The sequence below is a fragment of the Vitis vinifera genome, chromosome 17 (assembly GCF_030704535.1).
Source record: "Vitis vinifera cultivar Pinot Noir 40024 chromosome 17, ASM3070453v1".
Lineage (NCBI taxonomy): Eukaryota > Viridiplantae > Streptophyta > Magnoliopsida > Vitales > Vitaceae > Vitis > Vitis vinifera.
In genome coordinates, this window is record NC_081821.1 from 14,095,890 (window position 1) to 14,120,999 (window position 25,110).

The 25,110-nt window shown below is 33.7% G+C and overlaps 1 protein-coding gene across 1 annotated transcript; it reads left to right on the plus strand.

Annotated features, from left to right (window-relative positions):
- The first annotated feature begins 413 nt into the window (after positions 1–413).
- LOC104878518 (blue copper protein 1a-like) lies at positions 414–1,079 on the plus strand. The gene is made up of 2 exons (XM_010649061.2): positions 414–576; positions 670–1,079. Exons 1-2 carry the CDS (start codon positions 414–416, stop codon positions 1,077–1,079), a joined length of 573 nt encoding a protein of 190 aa, XP_010647363.2.
- The last annotated feature ends 24,031 nt before the right edge of the window (positions 1,080–25,110 follow it).

Consider the following 25,110-nt stretch of genomic DNA (forward strand, 5'->3'; position numbering starts at 1 on the left):
AGTCACCCTCTTAAGGGAGTTCCATTTGTACTTCCAAAGTTAACAATTAGCCATTCTTTAATAATTTATGCCAAAATCATGACTCAAGTTCAAAAAAATTATCGTTCTTTATTTGATAGTATGTTTGGACAAAGGAAATCGCTTAAAGAAGAAAATTCTTTGTTTTGTAACTATTGTCCAACATTAGCCATGGCATAACTTCGTTCTAACCAGAGTTTGACCTGGCAACTCGCTGTGGTCTGCGAACCCAGCCTGTTTCTCATGGTTGTTGAGGCTTTCGATGAAACTCCGAGCTAAAAAAGTTGCTATAAATAGACCCTTTAGACCCTTAAATGGACATCAGTGCAAGTCGGAGAAACACATTGAAGCTGGTATAAAGAAACTTTACCACTAATCAACTTCAATCAGCTCTAATGGCTTCTAAACATTTAGCTGCCCTTGCAATCTTCGCAATTGTTCTTCCTGCTGTGGCCATGGCAACTGAGTTTACTGTTGGAGATGATCAAGGTTGGACCATTAATTTCGACTATGTAGCCTGGGCCAAGGACAAAGTCTTTCATGTTGGTGATAAACTAGGTAATGTAGCTCAAACTATCACTTTCTTTTCCCTTTATGACTTCTTTTAATTCAAGCTGCTAAAGATATTGTCGTCAATTCTCATACATGCAGTCTTCAAATACACGGCGGGAAGGCATAATGTCTTCAAAGTTAACGGTACTGCCTTCACAAACTGCACTATACCACCAGCAAATGAGGCTCTTACCACTGGAAATGATGTGATTACACTGGCCACCCCTGGAAGGAAGTGGTATATTTGTGGTGTGAACGACCATTGTGCCAACTATGGACAGAAGCTTGCCATCATAGTGCTGGAAGCGTGGGTGTCTCCTGCATCAGCCCCCTCCACCCTCGCAGCATCAGCACCCTCCACCCCCGCAGCGCCAGCCCCCTCTACCCCCGCAGCACCAGCCCCCTCCACCCCCACAGCACCAGCACCCAGTTCTGCTTATGGGATCTCGGTGTCTGGGTATCAGCTGCTGATGGCAGCCATGGTTGCTGTTGCTTTCCTACTCGTTTGATCTGCTTTTTCTCCGGGAGTACCTTTGATCATCTATTTTTCAAGAGATTTCTTTGTTTCATTGTTCTTTAATTCAATTATTTTTTGGACTGAAAAATGCGATGTGAGATGAAGTTTGAGTGGAAATGAAACATCCATTTTTTTTTGTTTCTATCATTCTAATTTAATTCTTTGATTTTTCTTTTCATTCTTTTTATCTAATTTAATTCTTTGAATTTTCACACTATCTTTCTAATCATTTATAAGGCATACTTAGTTGTTTGCGGTTTTTTTCCTCCATATTTACTACAAAGAGCATCAGAATTGGACATGTGTCTGCACTTCTTTACTGAACTTTCGAAAATAATGAAGCTTAACATGGACTGAGTTCGGATCAGTACATACTTTCCTTATGTTCCCTTTGAAATATTAAATGGTACAAACTTTTGCATGTTGGTCACAAAACACAGTGCAGGTTGCTGTGTATGCCCATTTGAGTTTCAACATTCTGCACATCTCCCTATCTTCTTTTAATGCTAGAACCACTCCACAAATTCTGTCAAACATCCATCAATTGGGTAACAGAATCATCTTTGTGCATTGCCATTTTTGAGTGTGATCTGCTACCTTCTTTCTGTTACTTGTTTCTAGATTGATGCCACTTGTATGTGATTGAAGGAGACTTAAACGAGCATGACAGAATTGTTGGTGAACTGTGTGCGTGAGACAATGAGGGACTATCTGAATTTGATTGATTTAGGTCTCAAAAATAAGCATGCAAGAAGGTAGGACATGGTAGTGGCACTTAGAATTTTTTGCTAGTTCTTGGTTTTACATTACCAAGTTGTAATTGAAATGATGAGCATTTCATTCTTATTTTACCGTCTGGTTTGTATGGAAGAGATTGATGCTTATCACTTAGAGAAAGGATTTGGTGAAAATGACAACACTCACTTAAGTCTGTTATTGATTTTGATATATATATATATATATATAACTATTACTTATTGATTTTGATATATATAGCTATTACAAGAAGGATTAGTTAGTTACTTATAGTCTAAGTTGGCATAACAAACTCTCAGCAAACTGCCTAATAGGTATAAGCTTAATTTAACTGTATCACTAATATACCCCTCACATGCTAAACGATGGTACTAAGTGAAAGCTTGTTACACAGGAAAAGAAAATGAGAAATAGACAAAGGCTTAGAAAAGACATTAATTGTTTGCTCTTTATTTGGAATATAACAAACATCCACTTCATTGTTGAGCACTTTCTCAAGCATGAATTGAATATCAATCTCGATATGTTTAGTTTTGGCATGAAAAATAGGATTTGAAGTAACACAATAACACCAATGTTATCACACCACCACATGAGGGTTTTTCAAGAGAAAGACCTAACTCATGAAATAGAGATTGAATCCAAATCAATTTTGTAGTGGTAGAAGCTGAAGCACAATATAGGAACCGAGACTTTTTTTTATTGAAGAATTGACTGACACACTTTGACAACTAGATTGAGAAACACTAGGCTCTTGTAGCAGAGAAAGCAAGGCCTTGAACATTTGGCTATAATTTGGTTTATTATTATTTTTCACCCATTGGGTCCATGAAGAGCTAATACATGGATATCTTATAGAAAGATGTGCCAAAATCCTCCTAAAGGCCAACACATTTAATGATCTGCTCTATTGAAGTTTAGATACGTGGGCAAGCAAACAAAAAGCAGTACAAGAATGGGTCATAAATAAGGGATGCTTATGTATGGTCGTGAAAACATCATTGTACAACAAATGAAACCTACAATTAATAATTAATATAAATTAAAACATTAAATAAAAATTAATTTATGAATAATCTTACTCATGAAATGCTCGTGGATCCCTTAAAACATCAATAAGCAATCTGAAATCATTAGTTTGATTCATTTCTAAGCCATATTAGTTTTCTTAAATGTCGTGTAACACACATGCAATATTATTTTAAATAAACTGAAGATTTACTCCCATATTGTCATCACATGATCTTGTGATTTTCGCCTGCTATAGTAAGTATGTTGTATGCAGCACTTACTATTAATCAAATTTATGAGAAATGCTAGTAGCGTATGGAATACCTTCCTAAGAAAACCTGGCTAAAGAAGGTTTAACTCTTTGTCTAAAACTTGAGCATTTCTCAATATTACATTACCACATAAAACTTTTAGATTTATAAAAAAAAATGTATAAATAAAAAAGAAATAAATTAAACTTGCCACGACATCTTGAGCTACAAGATTCCACATGCAGAAAAAAAATGACCAAGGGTACTTTGAATAATGAGAACTTGGCCTTGCCAAAACCCTTTTCAATTCTAGGCTATAAATTGGTCTATTATTATTTTTCACCCATTGGGTTCATGAAAAGCTAATACGTGGATATGTTGTAGAAATATGGGCCAAAATCCTCCTAAAGGCCAACACATTTAATGATATGCTCTATTGAAGTTTAGATACGTGGGCAAGCAAACGAAAAGTAGTACGACAAGACGGGGTCATAAATAAGGGATGCTTATGTATGGTCGTGAAAACATCATTGTACAACAAATGAAACCTGCAATTAATAATTAATATAAATTAAAACATTAAATAAAAATTAATTTATGAATAATCTTACTCATGAAATGCTCGTGGATCCCTTAAAACATCAATAAGCAATCTGAAATCATTAGTTTGATTCATTTCGAAGCCATATTAGTTTTCTTAAATGTCGTGTAACACACATGCAATATTATTTTGGATAAATTGAAGATTTACTCCCATATTGTCATCACATGATCTTGTGATTTTCACCTACTATAGTAAGTATGTTGTATGCAACACTTACTATTAATCAAATTTATGCGAAATGTTAGTAGCATATGGAATACCATCCTAAGAAAACCTGGCCAAAGAAGGTTTAACTCATCGTCTAAAACTTGAGCATTTCTCACTATTACATTAACACATAAAACTTTTAGATTTATAAAAAAAAAAATCTATAAATAAAAAAGAAATAAACTAAACTTACCACGACATCTTGAGCTACAAGATTCCACATGCAGAAAAAAAAATGACCAAGGGTACTTTGAATAATGAGAACTTGGCCTTGTAAAAACCCTTTTCAATTCTTGGCTGTAAATTGGTCTATTATTATTTTTCACCCATTGGGTTCATGAAAAGCTATCACATGGATATCCTGCAGAAATATGTGAGAAAATCCTCCTAAAGGCCAACACGTTTGATACTCTGCTATATTGAAGCAGACATACGTGGGCGAGCAAACGAAAAGCAGTACGACAAGAAGGGGTCATAAATAACGGATGTTTAAGTATTTTTGTGAAAGCATCACTATACATATAATTAAACCAACAATTAATTATTTATATAAATTAAAACATTAAATAAAAATAAATATATGAGTAATCTTACTCATGAAATGCTTGTGGATCCCTTAAAACATCAATAAGCAATCTGAAATCATTAGTTTGATTCATTTCGAACCCATAGTAGTTATTCAAAATGTCGTGTAACACACATGCAATATTATTTTAAATAAACTGAAGACCTAGTCCCATATTTTTGTCACATGATCTTGTGATTTTCGTATGCTATATTAAGCATCTTGTATGTAACACTTACTATTAATCAAATTTATGTGAAATGCTAGTAGAATATGAGATACCAACCCAAGAAAACCAGGCCAAAGAAGGTTTAACTCTTCGTTTAAAGCTTGAGCATTTCCTTACAGTACATAAACACACATATCTTTGAGATTTATAAAAGAAAAATAATGCACAAATAAAATAGAAATAAATTAAACTTGCCAACACACCATGAGCTACAAGATTTCCCATGAAGACAAAAAATGACCAAGGCTAATTTAAATAATGAGAACTTGGCCATGCCAAAACCCTTCTCAATTCTTAGTTATATTTTGGTTTATTCTTATTTTTCACCCATTGGGTCCATGAAGAGCTAATACATGGATATCTTGTAGAAATATGTGCCAAAATCCTCCTAAAGGCCAACACATTTAATGATCTGCTATATTGAAGTTGAGATACGTGGGCGAGCAAACGAAAAGCGGTACGACAAGAAGGTGTCATAAATAAGGAATGCTTATGTATGGTCCTGAAAACAAGATTGTAAGCCAAATGAAACCAATAATTAATAATTAGTATAAATTAAAACATTAAATAAAAATTAATATATGAATAATCTTACTCATGAAAGGCTCGTGGATCCCTTAAGACATCAATAAGCAATCTGCAATCCTTAGTTTGATTCATTTTGAAGCCATATCAGTTGTCTTAAATGTCGTGTAACAAACGTTCAATATTATTTTGGATAAACTAAAGATCTAGTCCCATATTGTCATCACATGATCTTGTGATTTATGCCTGTTATAGTTAGTATGTTGTATGCAATACTTACTATTAATCAAACTTATGCGAAATGCTAGTAGTATATGGAATGTCATCCCAAGAAATCCTGGTCAAAGATGGTTTATCTCTTCGTCTTAAACTTGAGCATTTCCCTCCATTGCATTAACACATAAAACTTTTAGATTTAAAAAAAAAATGTATAAAAAAAAAAAAAAAAAAAACTTGCCTTAACATCATGAGCTACAAGATTCCCCATGAAGAAAAAAAATGACCAAGGGTAATTTGAATAATGAGAATTTTTCCATGCCAAAACCCTTTTCAATTCTTGGCTATAATTAGGTCTATTATTAATTTTCACCCATGGGGTCCATGAAGATCTAATACATGGATACCTTGCAGAAATATGAGCCAAAGTCCTCCTAAAGGCCAACACATTTACTGATTTGCTATATTGAAGTTGAGATACGTGGGCGAGCAAACGAAAAGCGGTACGACAAGAAGGTGTCATAAATAAGGAATGCTTATGTATGGTCGTGAAAAGAAGATTGTAAGCCAAATGAAACCAATAATTAATAATTAGTATAAATTAAAACATTAAATAAAAATTAATATATGAATAATCTTACTCATGAAAGGCACGTGGATCCCTTAAGACATCAATAAGCAATCTGCAATCATTAGTTTGATTCATTTCGAAGCCATATCAATTGCCTTAAATGTCGTGTAACACACGTGCAATATTATTTTGGATAAACTGAAGATCTAGTCTCATATTGTCATCACATGATCTTGTGATTTATGCCTGTTATAGCTAGTATGTTGTATGCAACACTTACTATTAATCAAACTTATGTGAAATGCTAGTAGTATATGGAATGCCATCCCAAGAAATCCTGGTCAAAGATGGTTTATCTCTTCATCTTAAACTTGAGCATTTTCCTCCATTGCATTAACACATAAAACTTTTAGATTTTAAAAAAAAATGTATAAAAAATAAAAAATAAAATAAACTTGCCTTGACATCATGAGCTACAAGATTCCCCATGAAGAAAAAAGATGACCAAGGGTAATTTGAATAAGGAGAATTTTGCCATGCCAAAACCCTTTTCAATTCTTGGCTATAATGAGGTCTATTATTAATTTTCACCCATGGGGTCCATGAAGATCTAATACATGGATACCTTGCAGAAATATGAGCCAAAGTCCTCCTAAAGGCCAACACATTTAATGACCTGCTATATTGAAGTTGAGATACGTGGGCGAGCAAACGAAAAGCGGTACGACAAGAAGGTGTCATAAATAAGGAATGCTTATGTATGGTCCTGAAAACAAGATTGTAAGCCAAATGAAACCAATAATTAATAATTAGTATAAATTAAAAAATTAAATAAAAATTAATATATGAATAATCTTACTCATGAAAGGCACGTGGATCCCTTAAGACATCAATAAGCAATCTGCAATCATTAGTTTGATTCATTTCGAAGCCATATCAATTGTCTTAAATGTCGTGTAACACATGTGCAATATTATTTTGGATAAATTGAAGATCTAGTCTCATATTGTCATCACATGATCTTGTGATTTATGCCTGTTATAGCTAGTATGTTGTATGCAACACTTACTATTAATCAAACTTATGTGAAATGCTAGTAGTATATGGAATGCCATCCCAAGAAATCCTGGTCAAAGATGGTTCATCTCTTCATCTTAAACTTGAGCATTTTCCTCCATTGCATTAACACATAAAACTTTTAGATTTAAAAAAAAAATGTATAAAAAATAAAAAATAAAATAAACTTGCCTTGACATCATGAGCTACAAGATTCCCCATGAAGAAAAAAGATGACCAAGGGTAATTTGAATAATGAGAATTTTGTCATGCCAAATCCCTTTTCAATTCTTGGCTATAATGAGGTCTATTATTAATTTTCACCCATGGGGTCCATGAAGATCTAATACATGGATACCTTGCAAGGGCCAACACATTTAATGATCTGCTATATTGAAGTTGAGATATGTGGGCGAGCAAACGAAAAGCGGTACGACAAGAAGGTGTCATAAATAAGGAATGCTTATGTATGGTCCTGAAAACAAGATTGTAAGCCAAATGAAACCAATAATTAATAATTAGTATAAATTAAAACATTAAATAAAAATTAATATATGAATAATCTTACTCATGAAAGGCACGTGGATCCCTTAAGACATCAATAAGCAATCTGCAATCATTAGTTTGATTCATTTCGAAGCCATATCAATTGTCTTAAATGTCGTGTAACACACGTGCAATATTATTTTGGATAAACTGAAGATCTAGTCTCATATTGTCATCACATGATCTTGTGATTTATGCCTGTTATAGCTAGTATGTTGTATGCAACACTTACTATTAATCAAACTTATGGGAAATGCTAGTAGTATATGGAATGTCATCCCAAGAAATCCTGGTCAAAGATGGTTTATCTCTTCGTCTTAAACTTGAGCATTTCCCTCCATTGCATTAACACATAAAACTTTTAGATTTTAAAAAAAAATGTATAAAAAATAAAAAATAAAATAAACTTGCCTTGACATCATGAGCTACAAGATTCCCCATGAAGAAAAAAAATGACCAAGGGTAATTTGAATAATGAGAATTTTTCCATGCCAAAACCCTTTTCAATTCTTGGCTATAATTAGGTCTATTATTAATTTTCACCCATGGGGTCCATGAAGATCTAATACATGGATACCTTGCAGAAATATGAGCCAAAGTCCTCCTAAAGGCCAACACATTTACTGATTTGCTATATTGAAGTTGAGATACGTGGGCGAGCAAACGAAAAGCGGTACGACAAGAAGGTGTCATAAATAAGGAATGCTTATGTATGGTCGTGAAAAGAAGATTGTAAGCCAAATGAAACCAATAATTAATAATTAGTATAAATTAAAACATTAAATAAAAATTAATTTATGAATAATCTTACCCATGAAATGCTCGGGGATCCCTTAAAACATCAATAAAAAATCTGAAATCATTTGTTTGATTCATTTCGAGCCCATAGCAGTTGTTCAAAATGTCGTGTAACACATGTGCAATATTATTTTGGATAAATAAAGACCTAGTCCCATATTATCATCACATGATCTTATGAATTTTGCCATGCCAAAACCCTTTAATTAGGTCTATTATTCATTTTCACCCATGGGGTCCATGAAGATCTAATACATGGATACCTTGCAGAAATATGAGCCAAAGTCCTCCTAAAGGCCAACACATTTAATGATCTGCTATATTGAAATAGAGATATGTGGGCGAGCAAACGAAAAGCAGTATGTTAAAAAGGGGTTATAAATAAGGAATGCTTATGTATGGTCGTGAAAATATCACTGTACAACAAATGAAACCAACAATTAATAATTAATATAAATTAAGACATTAAATAAAAATTAATTTATGAATAATCTTACCCATGAAATGCTCGGGGATCCCTTAAAACATCAATAAAAAATCTGAAATCATTTGTTTGATTCATTTCGAGCCCATAGCAGTTGTTCAAAATGTCGTGTAACACATGTGCAATATTATTTTGGATAAATAAAGACCTAGTCCCATATTATCATCACATGATCTTATGATTTTCGCCTGCTATAGTTGGTATGTTGTATGCAACACTTACTATTAATGAAATTTATGTGAAATGCTAGTAGCATATGGATTACCATCCCAAGAAAACCAGGCCAAAGAAGGTTTAACTCTTCGTCTAAAGCTTGAGCATTTCCTTACATTACATAAACACATATATCTTTTAGACTTATAAAAGAAAAATAATGTATAAATAAAATAGAAATAAATTAAACTTGCCAAAACATCATGAGCTACAAGATTCCCCATGAAGAAAAAAAATGACCTAGGGTAATTTGAATAATGAGAACTTGGTTATGCCAAAACCCTTTTCAATTCTTGGCTATAATTTGGCCTATTATTATTTTTCACCCATTGGGTCCACGAAGAGCTAATACATGGTTAATTTGCAGAAATATGTGCTAAGGTCCTCTGAAAGGCCAACACATTTAATGATCTGCTATATTGAAGCAGAGATACGTGGGCGAGCAAACGAAAATCAGTACAGCAAGAAGGAGTCATAAATAAGGAATGCTTATGTATGGTCGTGAAAAAATTGATGTACTAGAAATGAAACCAATAATTAATAATTAATATAAATTAAAACATTAAATAAAAATTAATATATGAATATTCTTACTTATGACATGCTGGTGGATCCCTTAAAACATCAATAAGTAATCGAAAATCATTAGTCTGATTCTTTCCGAGCTCATAGTAGTTGTTGAAAATGTCGTGTAACACATGTGCAATATTATTTTGGATAAATTGAAGATCTAGTCCCATATTGTCATCACATGATCTTGTGATTTTTTCTTGCTATAGTTAGTATGTTGTACACAATACTTACTATTAATCAAATTTATGCGAAATGCTAGCAGCATATAGAATACCATCCTAAGAAAACTAGGCCAAAGAAGGTTTAACTCTTTGTCTTAAACTTGAGCATTTCCTTACATTACTTAAACACATATTTCTTTTAGATTTATAAAAAAAATGTATAAATAACATAGAAATAAATTAAACTTGCCAAGACATCATGAGCTAGAGTATTTCCCATGATGACAAAAAAAAAAAACCAACGGTCATGTGAATAATGATAACTTGGCCAAGTCAAATCCCTTTTACATTCTTGGCTATAATTTGGTCTATTATTATTTTTCATACATTAGGTCCATGCAAAAGTAATACATGGATATCTTGCAAAAATGTGTGCCAAAGTCCTCCTAAAGGCCAACACATTTAATGATCTACTATATTGAAGCAGAGATATGTGGGCGAGCGAACGGAAAGCAGAATGACAAGAAGGGATCATAAATAAGGAATGCTTATGTATGGTCGTTAAAACAACACTGTACAACAAATGAAACCAAAAATTAATAATTAATATAAATTAAAACATTAAATAAAAATTAATATATGAATAATCTTACTCATGAAATGCTCCTGGATCCATTAAAACATCAATAAGCAATTGGAAATCATTAGTTTGATTAATTTTGAGCCCATAGCAGTTGTCCTAAATGTCGTGTAACACATGTGCAATATTATTTTGGATAAACTGAAGATCTAGTCCCATATTATCATCACATGATCTTGCGATTTTCGCTTGCTATAGTCAGTATGTTGTATGCAACACTTACTATTAATCAAATTTATGTGAAATGCTAGTAGCATATGGAATACCATCCCAAGAAAAATCGGCCAAAGAAGGTTTAACTCTTTATCTAAAACTTGAGCATTTCCTTCCATTACATAAAAACATAAAACTTTTAAATTTATAAAAAAAAAATGTATAAATAAAATAGAAATAAATTAAACTTGCCAAGACATTAAGAGCTACATGATTTCCCAAGAAGACAAAAAATGATCAAGGGTGATTTGAATAATGACAACATGGCCATGCCAAAGCCCTTTTCAATTCTTGGCTATAATTTGGTCTGTTATTATTTTTCACCCATTGGGTCCATGCAAAACTAATACATGGATATCTTGCAGAAATATGAGCCAAAGTCCACCTAAAGGCCAACACATTTAATGATCTTCTATATTGAAGCAAAGATACATGGGTGAGCAAACGAAAAGCAGTACGACAAGAAAGGATCATAAATAAGGAATGCTTATGTATGGTCGTGAAAACATCCATGTACAACAAATGAAACTAATAATTAATAATTAAAATAAATTAAAAAATTAAATGAAAAATTAATGTATGAATAATCTTACTCATCAAATGCTCGCGGATCCTTTAAAACATCAATAAGCACTCTGAAATCATTGGTTTGATTAATTTCGAGCCCACAACAGTTGTCCTAAATGTCGTGTATGGGAGAGGCAATATTATTTTGGATCAATTGAAAATCTAGTCCCATATTGTCATCACATGATGTTGTGATTTTCACTTGCTATAATCAGTATGTTGTATGCAACACTTACTATTAATCAAATTTATTTAAAAAACTAGTAGCATATGGAATACCATCCCATGAAAACCAGGCCAAAGAAGGTTTAACGCTTCGTCTTAAACTTGAGCATTTCCTTCCATTACATAAACACATATTTATTTTAGATTTATAAAATATATATACATAAAATAGAAATAAATTAAACTTGTCAAGACATCATGAGCGACAAGATTTCCTATGAACAAAAAAAATGACCAAGGGTGATTTGAATAATGACAACTTGGCCATGCCAAGGCCCTTTTCAATTATTTGCTATAATTTGGTCTATTATTATTTTTCACCCATTGGGTCAATGCAGAACTAATACATGGATATCTTGCAGAAATAAGTGCCAAAATCCTCCTCAAGGCCACCACATTTAATTATTTGCTATATTTAAGTAGAGATACGTGGGCAAGCAAACGAAAAGAAAAACAGTAAGAAGGGATCATAAATAAGGAATGCTTATGTATGGTCGTGAAAACATCACTCTACAACAAATTAAACCAATAATTAATAATTAATATAAATTAAAACATTAAATAAAAATTATTATATGAATAATCTTATTCATGAAATGCTCGTGGATCCCTTAAAACATCAATAAGCAATCTGAAATCATTAGTTTGATTCATTTCGAAGCCATATTAGTTTTCTTAAATGTCGTGTAACACACATGCAATATTATTTTGGATAAATTGAAGATTTACTCCCATATTGTCATCACATGATGTTGTGATTTTCGCCAGCTATAGTTAGTATGTTGTATGCAACACTTACTATTAATCAAATTTATGGGAAATGCTAGTAGCATATGGATTACCATCCAAAGAAAACCAGGCCAAAGAAGGTTTAAGTCTTCGTCTAAAGCTTGAGCATTTCCTTACATTACATAAACACATATATCTTTTAGACTTATAAAAGAAAAATAATGTATAAATAAAATAAAAATAAATTAAACTTGCCAAAACATCATGAGCTACAAGATTCCCCACGATGAAAAAAAATGACCAAGGGTAATTTGAATAATGAGAACTTGGCCATGCCAAAACCCTTTTCAATTCTTGGCTATAATTTGGCCTATTATTATTTTTCACCCATTGGGTGCATGAAGAGCTAATACATGGTTATCTTGCAGAAATATGTGCTAAGGTCTTCCTAAAGGCCAACACATTTAATGATCTACCATATTGAAGAAGAGATACGTGAGCGAGCAAACGAAAAGCAGTACGACAAGAAGGGGTCATAAATAAGGAATGCTTATATATGGTCGTGAAAAAATCGATGTACCATAAATGAAACCAACAATTAATAATTAATATAAATTAAAACATTAAATAAAAATTAATATATGAATATTCCAACTTATGAAATGCTGGTGGATCCCTCAAAACATCAATAAGCAATCGAAAATCATTAGTTTGATTCTTTTTGAGCTCATAGTAGTTGTGGAAAATGTCGTGTAACACACGTGCCATATTATTTTGGATAAAATTAAGATCTAGTCCCATATTGTCATCACATGATCCTGTGATTTTCGCCTGCTATAGTCAGTATGTTGTATGCAACACTTGCTATTAATCAAATTTATACAAAATGCTAGTAACATATGGAATACCATCCTAAGAAAACGAGGCAAAAGAAGGTTTAACTCTTTGTCTTAAACTTGAGCATTTCCTTACATTACATAAACACATATTTCTTTTAGATTTATAAAAAAAAATGTATAAATAAAATAGAAATAAATTAAACTTGTCAAGACATCATGAGCTACATGATTTCCCAAGAAGACAAAAAATGATCAAGGGTGATTTGAATAATGAGAACATGGCCATGCCAAAGCCCTTTTCAATTCTTGGCTATAATTGGCTTGTTATTATTTTTCACCCATCGGGACCATGCAGAACTAATACATGGATATCTTGCAGAAATATGAGCCAAAGTCCACCTAAAGGCCAACACATTTAATGATCTTCTATATTGAAGCAAAGATACGTGGGCGAGCAAACGAAAAACAGTACGGCAAGAAAGGATAGTAAATAAGGAATGCTTATGTATGGTCGTGAAAACATGCATGTACAACAAATGAAACCAACAATTAATAATGAAAATAAATTAAAAAATTAAATGAAAATTAATATATGAATAATCTTACTCATCAAATGCTCGTGGATCCCTTAAAACATCAATAAGCACTTTGAAATCATTAGTTTGATTCATTTCGAGCCCATAGGAGTTGTCCTAAATGTCGTGTATGAGAGGGGCAATATTATTTTGGATAAACTGAAAATCTAGTCCCATATTGTCATCACATGATCTTGTGATTTTCACCTGCTATAGTCAGTATGTTGTATGCAACACTTACTATTAATCAAATTTATGTAAAAAACTAGTAGCATATGGAATACCATCCCTTGAAAACCAGGCCAAAGAAGGTTTAACTCTCCGTCCCAAACTTGAGCCTTTCCTTACATTACATAAACACATATTTCTTTTAGATTTATAATATATATATATATATATAATAGAAATAAATTAAACTTGTCAAGACATCATGAGCTACAAGATTTTCCATGAACACAAAAAATGACCAAGGGTGATTTGAATAATGAGAACTTGGCCATGCTAAAGCCTTTTTCAATTCTTGGCTATAATTTGGTCTATCATTATTTTTCATCCATTGGGTCCATACAGAACTAATACATGGATATCTTGCATAAATATGTGCCAAAGTCCTCCTCAAGGCCAACACATTTAATGATCTGCTATATTTAAGTAGAGATATGTGGGCGAGCAAACGAAAGGCAAAATAGTGCGAAGGGATCATAAATGAGGAATGCTTATGTATGGTCGAAAAACATCACTATACAACAAATGAAACCAACAATTAATAATTACTGTAAATTAAAACATTAAATAAAAATTAATATATGAGTAATCTAATTCATGAAATTCTCGTGGATCCCTTAAAACATCAATAAGCAATCTGAAATCATTAGTTTTATTCATTTCGAGCCCATAGCAGTTGTCCTAAATGTAGTGTAAAACACATGCAATATTATTGAAGATAAACTGAAGATCTAGTCTCATATTGTCATCACATGATCTTGTGATTTTCGCCTGCTATAGTTAGTATGTTGTATGCAACACTTACTATTAATCAAATTTATGTGAAAAACTAGCATATGGAATACCATCCCAAGAAAACCAGGCCAAAGAAGGTTTAACTCTTCCTCTTAAACTTGAGCATTTCCTTCTATTACATAAACACATATTTCTTTTAGATTTTGAAATATATATATATATATATATATATATATATATATATATATAATATAGAAATAAATTAAACTTGCCAAGATATCATGAGCTATAGGATTTCCCATGAAGATAAAAAATGACAAGGGGTGATTTGAATAATGAGAACTTGGTCATGCAAAAACCCTTTTCAATTCGTGGCTATAATTTGGTTTATTATTATTTTTCACCCATTGGGTCCATACATAACTAATACATGGATATCTTGCAAAAATATGTGCCAAAGTCCTCCTAAAGGCCAACACATTTAATGATCTTCTATATTGAAGTTGAGATACATGGACGAGCAAACAAAAAGAAGTACAACAAAAAGGGATCATAAATAAGGAATGCCTATGTATGGTCGTGAAAACATCATTGTACAACAAATGAAACTAATAATTAATAGATGAATAATCTTACTCATCAAATGCTCATGGATCCCTTTAAACATCAATAAGAAATCTGAAATCATTAGTTTGATTCATTTCGAGCCCATAGTAGTTTTCCTAATTGTCATGTAACACACGTGCAATATTATTTTGGATTAACTGAAGATCTAGTCCCATATTGTCATAACATGATCTTGTGATTTTCGCTTACAATAGTAAGTATGTTGTATGCAACACTTACTACTAATGAAATTTATGTGAAATGCTAGTAGCATATGGAATACCATCCCAAGAAAACCCGGCCATAGAAGGTTTAACTCCTCATCTAAAACTTCAGCATTTTCTTACATTACATAAAAACATATATCTTTTAGATTTCTAAAAAAAATGTACAAATAAATTAGAAATAAATTAAACTTGCCAAGACATCATGAGCTACATGATTTCCGATGAAGACAAAAAATGACCAAGAGTGATTTCAACAATGAGAACTTGGCCATGCCAAAACCCTTTTCAATTCTTGGCTATAATTTGGTCTATTATTATTTTTCACCCATTGGGTCCATGAAGAGCTAATACAAGGATATGTTCTAGAAATATGAGCCAAAGTCCTTCTAAAGGCCAACACATTTAAAGATCTCTTATATTGAAGAAAAGATATGTGGGTGAACAAACGAAAAGGAGTACGTAGGAATGGCAATTTCGCGGGTCAATCGGGTAACCCGCCCCGCCCCGCCCCTATTGGGACGGGTATGGGATAAATTAATCGGGTATGGGACGGGTATGGGAAAGCTGTGTGAAACCCGAATCGGGTTCGGGGCGGGTATGGGTTTGTAACTACCCGCCCCGCCCCGGAATTAGAATTACCAATTTGCCCTTAAATATTATAAAATACCCAAAATCTCCTCTGTATATATAATTTATCCTTCCTAGATTTTTAGGGTTTTTCTCTCTCGGAAGAAAGACTTCGTCTTCTTAGTTCGAACGGCCTTGAAAGCAAAATCTTTGCTCTAAAAACCAGATTTGCAATCTCGTAAACAAGTGATTATTGGAGTTCTTGTGGATTCCTTCATTCCAGGTAAGAAAACCCTAATTTTTTGAAGCTTTGTTAAAAATTTGGCTTGTTTTTCAAATTTTTTTGGTTTTAGTTTATGGGTTTAGGGTTTTTCTCTCTCGGAAGAAAGGTTTCGTCTTCTCAGTTCGAGTGGCCCTAAAATCAAAATCTTTGTTCTAAAAACCAGATTTTCAATCTAAAGGTTTCGTCTTCTCAGTTCGAGTGGCCCTAAAATCAAAATCTTTGTTCTAAAAACCAGATTTTCAATCTCGTAAACAAGTGATTATTGGAGTTCTTGTGGATTTCTTCCTTCCAGGTAAGAAAACCTTAACTTTTGAAGCTTTGTTAAAAATTTGGCTTGTTTTTCAATTTTTTTTTGGTTTTAGTTTATGAGTTTGAGGTTTTTTCAATTGTTTATCAGTAGATTTGTAATTTATATGCACTTTTGGTCTTCGTTTTATATGTATTTTTCAGTTGAATCAACTTTCATCTTTGGCTCTTATTGTTCATGTTTCTGACTTTATTTTTCACCCTGTCCAAATCAATTTCATCCACATATAAACTGATTTTTGGGGTTTATACAAATAAGAATGATGATTTATGGGTTTTTCATTATTTTAGGGTTCAATTTTGGTATTCACGTTTTTGCAGAAACAAGTTGTTATAATTTCATTATTTTAGGGTTCAATTTTGGTATTCATGTTTTTGCATAAACAAGTTGTTATAAGAGAATGATCTAATTTCATAGATGAAAACCCTATTTCAGAATAGAATTTTATTCATGCTTCCAGAAACATACAAATAGAATTTTATTGTGGTTAAATTGGTTTCAAACTATTTCAGAATATCCTAAGGATTCAACAAAATGACATCAGAAGGGGAGGAAAATTTTTTCATGCCAAGTACTGGTTCTAATCCAGCTACAGGTAGTACTTCAACTACTGATGGATCATTGACATGTAAAAAAAGAAAGCTGACTTCAATTGTTTGGAATGAGTTTGACAAAGTCATAATAGATGGACAAGATTATGCTATTTGTAAGCATTGTAAATCAAAACTCAAGGCCGATAGTAAGAATGGGACTAAACATTTGCATGTACATTTAGATAGGTGCATCAAACGGAGAAATGTTGATATTAAGCAACAATTTTTAGCAATAGAGAGAAAAGGCTATGGAAAAGTGCAAATTGGTGGTTTCACATTTGATCAAGATATCTCAAGAGAGAAGCTTGCACGTGCAATTATATTGCATGAGTACCCTCTTTCAATTGTTGACCATGCAGGCTTTAGAGATTTTGCTAGTAGCCTTTAACCTTTGTTTAAGATGGTTTCCCGCAATACAATTAAGGATGACATAATGAAGATTTATGAGTTTGAGAAAGGGAAAATGAGTAGCTACTTGGAAAAGCTTGAAACTAGAATGGCTATCACAACTGATATGTGGACATCTAATCAGAAGAAAGGTTACATGGCTATCACTGTGCATTACATTGATGAGTCTTGGTTACTACATCATCATATTGTAAGGTTAGATATGTTATTTGTTCAAGTTTTCAATTTTTATTTTATTTTATTATCATTTAATGATGTCACTTATATTAATAATATGTTTTTATATATCGTTTAATGTAGGTTTGTTTATGTGCCTCCTCCACATACAAAAGAAGTTCTTTCTGATGTGTTATTGGATTTTTTATTGGATTGGAATATGGATAGGAAACTATCTACAATCACCGTGGATAATTGCTCAAGTAATGATGGCATGATTGATATCCTCTCAGAGAAATTATCTTCAAGTGGTTCACTTTTATTAAATGGAAAAATCTTTCATATGCGATGTGCAGCACATGTCTTGAACTTGATTGTGAAGGAAGGTCTAGATGTCATTAGAGTAGAAATTGAAAAAATTCGTGAGAGTGTTGCATATTGGTCAGCAACACCATCAAGAGTGGAAAAGTTTGAAGATGCAGCTCGCCAATTGCGCCTTCCATGCAACAAGAAGTTATGCCTTGATTGTAAAACACGATGGAATTCTACATACTTGATGCTATCAATAGCTATAACTTATAAAGATGTGTTCCCGCGTTTGAAGCAACGTGAAAAGCTCTACACCACAGTGCCATCAGAGGAAGAATGGAATTTAGCAAGAGAAATATGTGAAAGGCTGAAATTGTTTTATAATATAACAAAGTTGTTCTCAGGGCGAAATTATCCCACTGCGAATACCTTTTTCATCAAAGTGTGTGAGATTAAAGAAGCATTGTATGATTGGTTGATTTGCTCAAATGAAGTTGTAAGCACAATGGCATCAAGTATGTTAGAAAAATTTGACAAGTATTGGAGTGGATGTCATATTGTAATGGCAATAGCAGTTGTATTGGACCCAAGATACAAGATGAAGATTTTAGAATTTTATTTTCCGATAATGTATGGGTCTGAAGCTTCAAGTGAGATTGGAAAAATTCGTCAACTATGTTATGATTTGCTTTCTGAGTACCAATCAAAGTCTAAGATGGGTCAACAAACTTCATCTCATGGTGCTTCATCAGTTTCAAATCTCTTTGAGTTGACCTATGACGAACAAGATCCTCTTTCGAAGTTTGACTTATTTGTTCATAGTACTAGTGAAGAAGGTCATGCGAAGTCGGAGTTAGACTACTACTTAGAAGAAACTGTTTTGCCAAGGATTTCAGATTTTGATGTTTTGAGTTGGTGGAAAACAAATGGTATTAAGTATCCGACTTTACAAATGATTGTTCGAGATATCTATGCCATTCCAGTATCTACAGTTGCATCTGAGTCAGCCTTCAGTACGGGTGGTAGGATGGTATCAAAACATCGTAGTAGACTCCATCCAAATACTTTGGAGGCCTTAATGTGTGCTCAAAGTTGGTTGGGAAATGAAATGGAAGGTAGTTAATCTAAAATATTTTCAATCTTATGAAACAACTATGTTGAATTTTTTAATAAAGTTGTTTCTTGTTATTCTTACTTTTATTGGGTGATTCTTTGCTTGTTAACCCAGGGGGCAAACTCACAATCATGGATGAAGATGATGAATCACTCTTGCTGTAGGTTCTTTTCTTGAAGTGAAGTTGGTATTGGAGATACATTTTGGGACCCAAGATACACTTTTTATTTTAATGCTCTTTTTTAATCTTAATGTGGTTATATGTATGAATATGTTGGGAAGACTTTATGTTTAATGTTTTTTTTTTAATGTTGCCATATCCATGGAGATTTTCTATTTTTATATGTTGTAGTTGTGATATTTATTTATTTTTCATTTTTATCTTAATGTTATAATTTATATTGTTATATCCATGGTATTAAGCATCAAAGTTGTATTTTTTGGCAAAGAAGGCATTAGTGCTGACCTAATTGCAGTAAATGAAGACGTTGGGGCTGCTTGTTAGGGCATTAGTGTTTATATTTCTCCAATGCCTCTCGGAATTGTTGTTGCTGGTGCTAGATTATTAAAGAACAAAGGTATACTGCCTAAATAACTTGGATGATTTGGGTTGATAAATCTATCTTTTCTTCTAGGGTCAATCACATTTAATTTGTTCCTAGGAGATGGAAAGCAAAAGAGAGAAGGCCCTTGTGCTGGAACCAAGGGCTTCCGGGCACCTGAGGTAAGAACTTGTGATCATTTTCGTTTCAGTAACTACATTATTGTTATTATTTTCTATGCCCTGTTCATTTGAATCCTAACCCACTCTATTGGTCAAAAAGGGGTAATGATTGGTGCTATCACAAGTGGGCAGATTGCTGTGGTCAAAAAGGGGTAAGATGGAGGATACTCTGTCAAGATTGTTCATATTTGAGCATTTTTCCTACACAAACCTTCTCTCACAACTTGCTTTATTTGTGGGTGGAATCAGGCCATGGGGATGTCATCCATGATCTGTATAGCAGGATGGCTCACAATCTACTTTATCTTTTGTAGGATATCTCCAATTTTCAATTATAATTTTGATATATTTGTATATGCTTTTCTTCATGTTTTACCCTCTGGATGTTTCAATGTAGGGATCTTTTTTCCTTTATTTTAGGAGATTTCTTCATCTTATATGGAATTGGTGTTCTTTCTTATGTGGTATGCTTTTATGAGAAGCTTCTCTTCTTGGATATGAAGTTCCAATAATTATGCAACTTAAGAAGCATTAAACATCTCTCTCTTCCTCTGGATGAACAGGTACCAGTCTTTATTGTTGAAATAACACCTAAGAATCTTTTAGGAACACTAGCAACAACAAATCAGGTTGAAGTTTTTATTTTATTTTATTTTATTGTTTTCATTGTTTTCAGAAGCAATTTTGTTGAAGAATAATTTATGATGGAATAATTTCAATATGACTGTAAAAATGTGCTTTAATATGTTGGATTGGGTTTAAAGCCTGAGGCATTAACTTTATTGAGAGGTGTGTGCTCTTAGTGCTTTGGATGGTAACAGGCTTGTGTGCTCTTACTTGGAGCCACTTACTATGGGACTGCTGTGGATTTATGGAGCACTGGTTGTATACTGGCTGAACTATATGCTGGCAAGCCTATAATGCCAGGAAGAACAGAGGTATCATTTATGCTTATTTATTTCCCACAAGATGTGCAGAGTACTGCCTGTTATTCATGGAATCATGATTGTGCAATCTACAGATTTTTTCTCTTTGGAAAAAACACCTAGCATTTGTTGTTATTAGAGTTCTGTTTTGAACATAATATTGGATGTAAAATACTAACAGTAATTGAGTCTGATTTTACCTGCTTTCTTTCAGGCATATGAAAAAATAAATAAAAATAAAAATGGTGACATTCATCTCAGGATCATGACTAAAATGTTGGAAAAAAGGTTTACTCTTAATGGCTGTTTGATGGCAAACTAGTGCTGAACACTGAAACTTTCCATTTTAATTTGTGTTAGGTAACATGTTATAATAATCACTCATTTTTTTTAGTCTCACTGAAAATGAGGCTCAACAATCCAGCTGAAGTTTGCTACCTATGTGATTTTAAACGATAAAGTCCAAGCCCCAAACTTGCCCTCACTTACCCTGCTGGGTGATGAATTTCCCTTGCAACACCTTGAAGTTTCTAGTGGTACAAAATCTGCATAGAAGATTTTTTATATCACATTTATAAACTGTGAAATAGTGCCTCAATCATTATGAAAATTTCCGTTATAAATTTCAGATTGAAAGTGAGATTCTCATGTTGGAATGGTTTCCAAAATGCAAAAATTGTGGCAGATTATGGTGCAAATCGGAGATAGTTTCCAAAGACTTGGCTTATCTTTGGGTTCATCACTTTACATTGAAGTTGCTTTGGAATTATTTCACATTGGATGCTAGGAACAGATTTCAGTGTTTGGAGTTTACAATTTATTAGCATGAACATGCGGTTTTGTCAATTAATCCATGTTCTTGCTATAAAAAGGAAAAAGTTAAAAAAAAAAAGAAGAGAGAATTAGAGTCTATTATTTTGTACAAAACAATACCACTTGGCTTTCAATTAAAGTCAGAATTATTGATGGCAGTTAGGATTTATATCATTGTAAAATTAAGGAGGGGTTTGAAGTAGTTCTTGGAAAAAAATGGTTTAGATCTGGAATCAAATAATCCAGTTGAGTTTCACTTTGCAATTATAGGTTGTGAATGGTACATTGTAGGATTTTAACAACTAAGGTTGTGATGGTGTGTAGGTGGGAAGTGGGCTTAGAGGTAGTGCAATGTTGGTGGTGCTGGTAGTATGATGGTTGGTGGTGGTTGCCTGGTGGTGAAGGAAGTTCATGTTATGGGTTGACATGGTGGCAATACAGTGGCTGGTGGTTGATAATGGTAAGGATGCTTCTGTTAGTGGGGGTGCTATTATTGGTGGAGATGGTGGAATTGGCAGCTGTAGACTCTATAGGATGTGGGCTGGTTTAAATTATAGTCTAGCCCATTATAACTAACGAATTGAAGGGAAAAATTTTCATTCTTATATTCTATTGTGAGTCTGTTCATTCTATTTTTGCTTATCTTCATTGAAGAATTTTGAATCTATGCCCCCATTCTTTCTATTTAATTATTCCGTTGGGCCTGCCACTAATCAAGTAACATCTCCATCTACTTCTTCAACTTTAGCATGTCCTCATTAAGTTTGGTTCTTCTCCTTTGTAGGTGGAATAGTTGCATAAAATTTTCAAGCTTTGTGGCTCTCCATCTGAGGATTATTGGAGAAAATCAAAGTTGCCTCATGCAACCATATTTAAGCCCCAACAGCCTTATAGGCCCTGTGTTGCAGAAACATTTAAAGACTTTCCTACACCTGCATTAGGGCTTATGGAAACACTTCTTTCCATAGATCCTGCTGATCGTGGATCTGCAGCCTCTGCTCTTAAAAGTGAGGTATGAAATTCTGGAGAAATTGGGTCCTTTGGGAGCCCTTTCCTTCTTTTTTAATTGATCTCTCCTCTCTCTCTCTCTTGTAGTAGTTCTTGACTTGTTTTGATTTATGTTTCCCAGTTCTTTACAGTAAAGCCACTTCCTTGTGATCCTTCAAGCTTGCCTAAGTATCCTCACAGCAAAGAGTTTGATGCAAAAGTATGAGATGAAGAAGCTAGAAGGTACTTATTGTTAGATGGTTTGAGTGCATAATGTGATGTTTAACAATTAAGTATACTTAAGGCACCCTGTTTTTCTACATAATATAATCCTGTTTGAAAGTGGAGCCATACTTTGGCTTCCCAAATGAATAATGCTTAAGTGGCATCTATGTGACATTTATAGAGGCGACTGTTTTTACATCTTCATTCTGACAGAATCAGGCTGTGGTAACTGTATTAAAACTACTTTGCCCAGTTGTGATGATAATATTTGGTAGATAAGATAATGATGCTGTCATTTTGTGAAGCAGTCACTGTAGAACTATGCATTATGTCAGATTGGATGCTCATTCTAGAGATGCGATTTACTTGTTACTACTGATATTTAGGATTTAAAATTTTTAGCTATTATGCCCCTTCAATTGCTGATACTAGTTATCCTTCCATTTGTTGGATTTTAGTGATTTTATTGGCTTCATTTTATAATGCATTATTAGGAAGATAATATGTTTGTTGCATTTGCTACTTCGACATGTTCTTTTTTATGCTCCAGCCACTGCTAAGGAAATAAATCTTGACTGCAATATCCTACTCATGCACTGGAATAGACTTGTTCTGAATTATTGGGTGAGGAATTGTCTCTTTTAACCATTGTTTTTTTTTTTTTTTACCTTGGCCAGATGGTTCGAAACTTTAGAGGACCTCTTCTAGAGTTACTGCAATCAGGGGATATAGATCTTTGCTTTGCCAATGAGGATGAAACAAGAGAGCTGTTAAGGTGATTGCCAATTGATTTTTCCTAACCTATCATGCTAAAACAATCGGTGATGAAAGAGAATTAATCCTCCTCATCCAGCTTAAAATTTTTGGTGCAATTTGTGGTAAATGGTGCTAATTTCTCTTATGATGGTTGTAGAGATGACGAAAATGCTAGTCCTGAGGCTGCTCTTGAATTTCTTGCTAAGCACTGCCAATGGGCAGTGGTGACACTAGGTTCTAATAGATGCCTTGCAAAATACGGAAGAGAGGTTAGTGCAATGTAGCTACACTGCACTTTTGTTGATGTCACTAATAAAATGCATTTTACTTGTATTCAGATGTGCCCTGTGGAGAATTAGCTGCATTCTGTTGTTAGTTTGAGTAACGTATAGAATGTTCCATTTTTCTTTCAGATGGTCTAAGTTCCAGCCATATATTCTGGGACAAGAAACAAAAAAACCATAAACTTAATGTCTTTGGTTAAGGCTGCACTTTTTCCCAATTCCCAGAGGCAAATTGATGTAGACATGTACATTACGCATCTGAAGCTTTATGCTCATCTTCTGCACATTGCTGTTGGTGGATGTTGCACAGTGGACAAGTAATCGTATAAGGATGTAGGTGATGCCGATTTCCAATGTTACCCAACTCTGAAGTATTTTCTGTATAACAGAGGTGGGTTGCAGTTGCTACAGAGTCCTCCATTGTGGTCACCATTTGAATGGCCACTAGAAGTTTAATTACTTGACTGTTTTATATCTCAGAGGTTTGAAGTGGTAGGGCAACATCACAATTAGCCATTTCATTAATTGTCTATCAGGTGACAGTGGAATTTTAGCAAAAAGGAGTATCATTGGAAGAATGCTGCTGAGTGGGCACATGTAGTGGTTGTGGTTGTTATTTAGGTTGTGTTTTTTGCCATAGAAAAACAGATTCAAAAGATTGTATATTTATTGAAAATAAATTTGTGTTTTGCCACATTGACTAAATGTTAAATAGTATGTGAAGAAAATGCTAATTGTTGATGTTTTTAAGAGTTGCAATCTATATCATTGTGATGTTGAATAAGACAGGAAAATAACCATGGAACCTATGTCACAGAATTTTTCAAACTGGGAAAAACCCAATACCCGAACCCGAACCCGAACCCGAACCCGAACCCGAACCCGAACCCGAACCCGAGCCCCGCCCCACCCCGCCCCGCCCCGCCCCACCCCGCCCCGCCCCGCCCCGAAAACACATTTGGTACGGGGATGGGATTATCAAGTCTATTCTAAACGGGAACGGGACACATTAACCCGCCCCGCCCCGGGTTTGGGACGGGGATGGGAAAGAGATTCAGATAATTGGGACGGGAATGGGGTAGGGGTGGCCCGGCCCAAACCCGCCCCGTTGCCAATCCTAGGAGTACGGCAAGAAGGGGTCATAAATAAGGAATGCTTATGTATGGTCGGGAAAATATCCATGTACAACTAATGAAATCAACAATTAATAATAAATATAAATTA